Source organism: Salvelinus sp. IW2-2015, unplaced genomic scaffold (genome assembly GCF_002910315.2).
Source record: "Salvelinus sp. IW2-2015 unplaced genomic scaffold, ASM291031v2 Un_scaffold4069, whole genome shotgun sequence".
NCBI lineage: Eukaryota > Metazoa > Chordata > Actinopteri > Salmoniformes > Salmonidae > Salvelinus > Salvelinus sp. IW2-2015.
The window spans coordinates 9,762-14,650 of record NW_019945341.1 but is presented as its reverse complement, the minus strand read 5'-3'; the positions used below and the strand labels follow the sequence as shown (position 1 = coordinate 14,650).

The 4,889-nt window shown below is 42.7% G+C and overlaps 1 protein-coding gene across 1 annotated transcript in view; it reads right to left on the bottom strand.

Annotated features, from left to right (window-relative positions):
- Positions 1-1,505, bottom strand: part of LOC112076825 (laminin subunit alpha-5-like) — an 11,484-nt gene extending 9,979 nt beyond the window's left edge. Inside the window, exons 1-2 of the mRNA XM_070441471.1 lie at positions 1,495-1,505; positions 1,255-1,399 (exon numbers count right to left, since the gene is read on the bottom strand). Of these exons, the coding sequence (XP_070297572.1) occupies positions 1,255-1,399; positions 1,495-1,505 (156 nt within the window). The remainder of the gene's footprint in view (positions 1-1,254; positions 1,400-1,494) is intronic.
- Between the last annotated feature and the right edge of the window lie 3,384 nt (positions 1,506-4,889).

The window sequence follows — 4,889 nt, the reverse complement described above, 5'->3', positions numbered from 1 at the left end:
GAGCAAAGAAAAGAGTCCCCTCATCCAGCTGGTCCTGGGGCTGAGTTCACAAACCTGTCCTACTAACACACTGAAGCCTCAGTCCCCTCATCCAGCTGGTCCTGGGGCTGAGTTCACAAACCTGTCCTACTAACACACTGAAGCCTCAGTCCCCTCATCCAGCTGGTCCTGGGGCTGAGTTCACAAACCTGTTCTACTAACACACTGAAGCCTCAGGACCAGAACATCCAATCAATCAGAATAAATTGGGAAACACAAGCACAAGACCAAAGCAAAATGCAGTTACTGGTTACTGATCAAAACCTTAGAAAGACCTTGACAAAGTACAGGCTCAGTGAGCACAGCCTTGCCATTGAGAAGGGTAGACACAGGAAAACCTGGCTCCCTGTAGAGGAAAGGCTGTGCAACCGCTGCACAACAGCAGAACCTGAGACGGAGCTGCATTTCCTGACAAAATGTCACAAATATAAAACAATTAGAGAGTGTCATTTCCCCAAATTTGAGTCTCTTATTCAAGGTTTCAAAGACCTCTCTGATGAGAATAGGCTACCAGTCCTGTTGGGGGAGGACGCAGAGAGCTGTGGGTTGGCAGCGCACTACATTGCTGCCTGCCATAAGTTTGAGGACAGTGTCTGACAGACCAATCAACCTGCACATGTACTCTACTGTATGCTTATTGTTATTTGTTGAATGTATGGTTATTTTGACACTTGCGTTATTGTTGTTACTGTTGTCCCGTTGACAGTTTTGATTCTCATTTTTTATTTTTATATTGTAATATCCAAAATAAGCTTTGGCAATATGTACATTGTTACGTCATGCCAATAAAGCAAATTGAATTAATTGAAATATGAGAGAGAGAGAGAGAGAGAGAGACGAGAAGAGAGGAGAGAGACAGAGACAGAGAGAAGGACAGAGAGAGAGAGAGAGAGAGGAGAGAGAAGAAGGGAAGAGAGGAGAAGAGAGAGAAGGACAGAGAGAGAGAGAAGAGCAGAGAAGGCACAGAGAGAGAGAGAGGAGAGAGAGAAGGACAGAGAGCAAAGAGAGAGAGAGACGAGAGAGCGAGAGAGACAGAGAGAGAGAGAGAGAGAGGGAGAGAGAGAGAGAGAGAGAGACGAGAAGAGAGATGAGGACGAGAGACAGAGAGGAAGAGAGAGAGACAGAGAGAGAGGAGAGAGGAGAGAGAGAGAGAGAGAGAGAGAGAGAGAGAGAGAGAGATGAGAGAGAGAGAGAGAGAGAGAATGCGAGCAGTACCTGAGCCTGGTGGTAGTAGAACATGAGTCCGTTCTTCTGGTCTGTGCGGAAGCCGAAGCCGGCGTAGAAGTTGTTCCTGAGACCAGGGATGCTGTCTGGAGACAAGTCCAGGTAACTCTGGCCGAGAAGTGGGCCTCGCGGCCACCTGACACACAGAGAGAGCACCAGAATTAAAATGGCCATTTGCATCTCATCAACGTGGACTAAAATGACCAGCTATCTTGGTGCTTCAATGCTCACCAGCAAAGCATGCTGCGCACAGCTGTAAGCTTGACCCCAGATCTGCCCATATACTTACAGTATACTAACCAGTACAGTCGTTGGCACAGCCTGTAGTCTGACCCCCAGACCATGTTGTTATATACATGTGTGTGTATTATATATTACCTAACCAGTTAAGTCGTCGCCTGCTGCCCCAACCTTAATTTGATAACCGTGTGACGGCTGACCCCAGACCAGTTGTATATACAAGTGTGTGTATATATATGTACTAAACCACGGTTAAGTTGTTGGCAAGCCCGTTAGCGTGACCCAGACCATTATTTATATACATGTGTGTTGATATATATTATATACTAACAGTTTAAGTTGTTTGGCACAGCCGTAGCTGACCCCAGACCAGTTGTTATTAACATGTGTGTTGTATATACTACTAACCAGTAAGTCGTTGGCACAAGCCGTAGCTGACCCCAGAGCGTGCTCATTCTCTTAATCGAGTGAGCAGTTCATGGCCTGATTCCTGAAACAGCCTTTAAGAGATCCCTGACGAGGAACAGGGCCTTCAGGCTGGAACTACAGGGAGGAAAAAATACAATGAACATACTGCAGTCAAAATACTGTTTCATACTTGGACATGTCTTTCCGGTGTGTGTGTGTCGTGTGTGTGTGTGTGTGTGTGTGTGTGTGTGTGTGTGTGTGTGTGTGTGTGTGTGTGTGTGTAATGGTAGTGTGTGTGTGTGTGTGTTGTGTGTGTGTGTGTGTCTGTGTGTGTATGTGGCTCACTTCTCAGGCATCTTGTCCTCTGGGACTCCGGCCAGGTAGTAGCTGCCTTCGAAGCGCGGCAGGGGCCTGGCAAAGATGTAGTTGAACAGGTTTTGTCGGTTGTTCCTCACCACAACACGTGTTGTCGTATCGTACAGGAGGATAATGATCTCCAACTACACAGGAACACAAAACACGCCATTTTACAACCTGCAGAACGAACGACCGAAGCGTCCTCTAGTGGGCTCATGGGTGGAATGTTATTCATATTTTTCATAGTTTATATAAATATTATTTTTGTTTTAAATGCCTCAAAATCTGGTGTTTTCTATGTCAAACAGTTTTGTTATATTTCAGTCTTCTGTGATGTATATAAAGTGTAATATTGGGAAGCAAACTCAAAATGTAATACATTTAAACTCTATATCTGACATGGTACACGTGTCTTCTTTCTTTAAGGACATAACCACGTGTGTGAGGTGGATACTTTTGTTTCAAACTACATTTGTTAAAAACGACCAAGATAATCTCCGTGTGGCCCTGATTTAGCCCTGATTTAGCCCTGATTTAGCCCTGATTTATCCCTGATTTATCCCTGATTTAGCCCTGATTTAGCCCTGATTTATCCCTGATTTATCCCTGATTTATCCCTGATTTAGCCCTGATTTAGCCCTGATTTAGCCCTGATTTATCTCACTGCAAGAAAAAGCGTTTAATCTTCCAGGAGAAAATGTCTTGAGGTTCAGAAACTTCCTGCAAAACTTCCCTCATCACCCACCACAAGTAACCTACTTTACTTCCTGCAAACTTCCCTCATCACCCACCACAAGTACCTACTATACTTCCTGCAAAACTTCCTCCAGCACACCACCACATACCTACTTACTTCCTGCAAACTTCCCTCATTCACACCACCACAATACCTACTACTTCCTTGCAAACTTTCCTCATCACACCACCACAATACCTACTTACTTCCTGCAAACTTCCTCATCACACCACCACATACCTACTTACTTCCTGCAAACTTCCCTCATTCACACCACCACAGTACCTACTTACTTCCGTGCAAACTTCCTCATCCACACCACCACAATACCTACTTACTTCCTGCAATAACTTTCCTCATTCACACCACCAACAATACCTACTTACTCCTGCAAACTTCCTTCATCACACCACCACAGCTACCTACTTACTTCCTGCCAAACTTCCTCATCACCGCACCACAATACCTACTACTCCGTGCAAACTTCCTCATCACCACCACCCAACTACTTACTCTGCAATTCCTCACAACCAGTATACTTCTCTGCAAACCTTCATCCACCAGTCTACTACTTGCATTCTCATCAACCACACAATACCTCACTTACTTCCTGCAAACTTCCTCCACACACCACCACAGTACCTACTTTAACTTCCTGGCCAAAACTCCTCCACACACCACCACTAGTACGCTACTTACTTCTGCAAACTTCCTCCACACACCACCACAATACCTACTTTACTTCCTGCAAACTTCCTCCACACCACCATCCACATACCTACTTACTTCCTTGGCAAAACTTCCTCATCACACCACCACAACATACCTACTTACTTCTGCAAACTTCCTCATCACACCACCACAATACCTACCTTACTTCTGCAAACTTTCCTCATCACACCACCCACAATACCTACTTACTTCCTGCATAACTTTCCTCCACACACCACCACCAATACCCTACTTTACTTCCTGCAAACTTCCTCATTCACACCACCCACAATACCTACTTTACTTCCTGCAAACTTCCTCATCACACCACCACAATACCTACTTACTTCCTGCAAACTTCCTCATCACACCACCACAATACCTACTTACTACTTGTTGTCCAAAGACAATGAATTCTGTGTGTATTCTACTGCATGTATTATACTGTATGTATTCTACTGCYTGTATTATACTGTATGTATTCTACTGCGTGTATTATACTGTATGTATTATACTGTGTGTATTCTACTGCGTGTATTATACTGCATGTATTATACTGTGTGTATTCTACTGCGTGTATTATACTGTATGTATTATACTGTGTGTATTCTACTGCGTGTATTATACTGTGTGTATTATACTACATGTATTATACTGCGTGTATTATACTACATGTATTCTACTGCATGTATTATACTGCATGTATTATACTGTATGTATTATACTACATGTATTRTACTGCGTGTATTATACTACATGTATTCTACTGTATGTATTCTACTACATGTATTCTACTGCGTGTATTATACTACATGTATTCTACTGTATGTATTCTACTGTATGTATTATACTGTATGTATTATACTACATGTATTCTACTGTATGTATTCTACTGTATGTATTCTACTGTATGTATTCTACTGTATGTATTATACTGCGTGTCCAAGAGGAAATCTATTTCTATGTTTACATTAGCTTTAATGTCAGTGTCCTTACAGATTTGGGGTCAGTCTTTAACACTAGCTACAGTATAATGCACTGTATAAACTTAAGGCAACAGTTGAATGTTTATTACAGATTTGGGTTACTTTTGATACTTAAGTTTATTTAAAACAATAGTTTAGACTTTACTCAAGTAGTATTTACTGAGTAACTTTCACTTTTACTTGAGTCG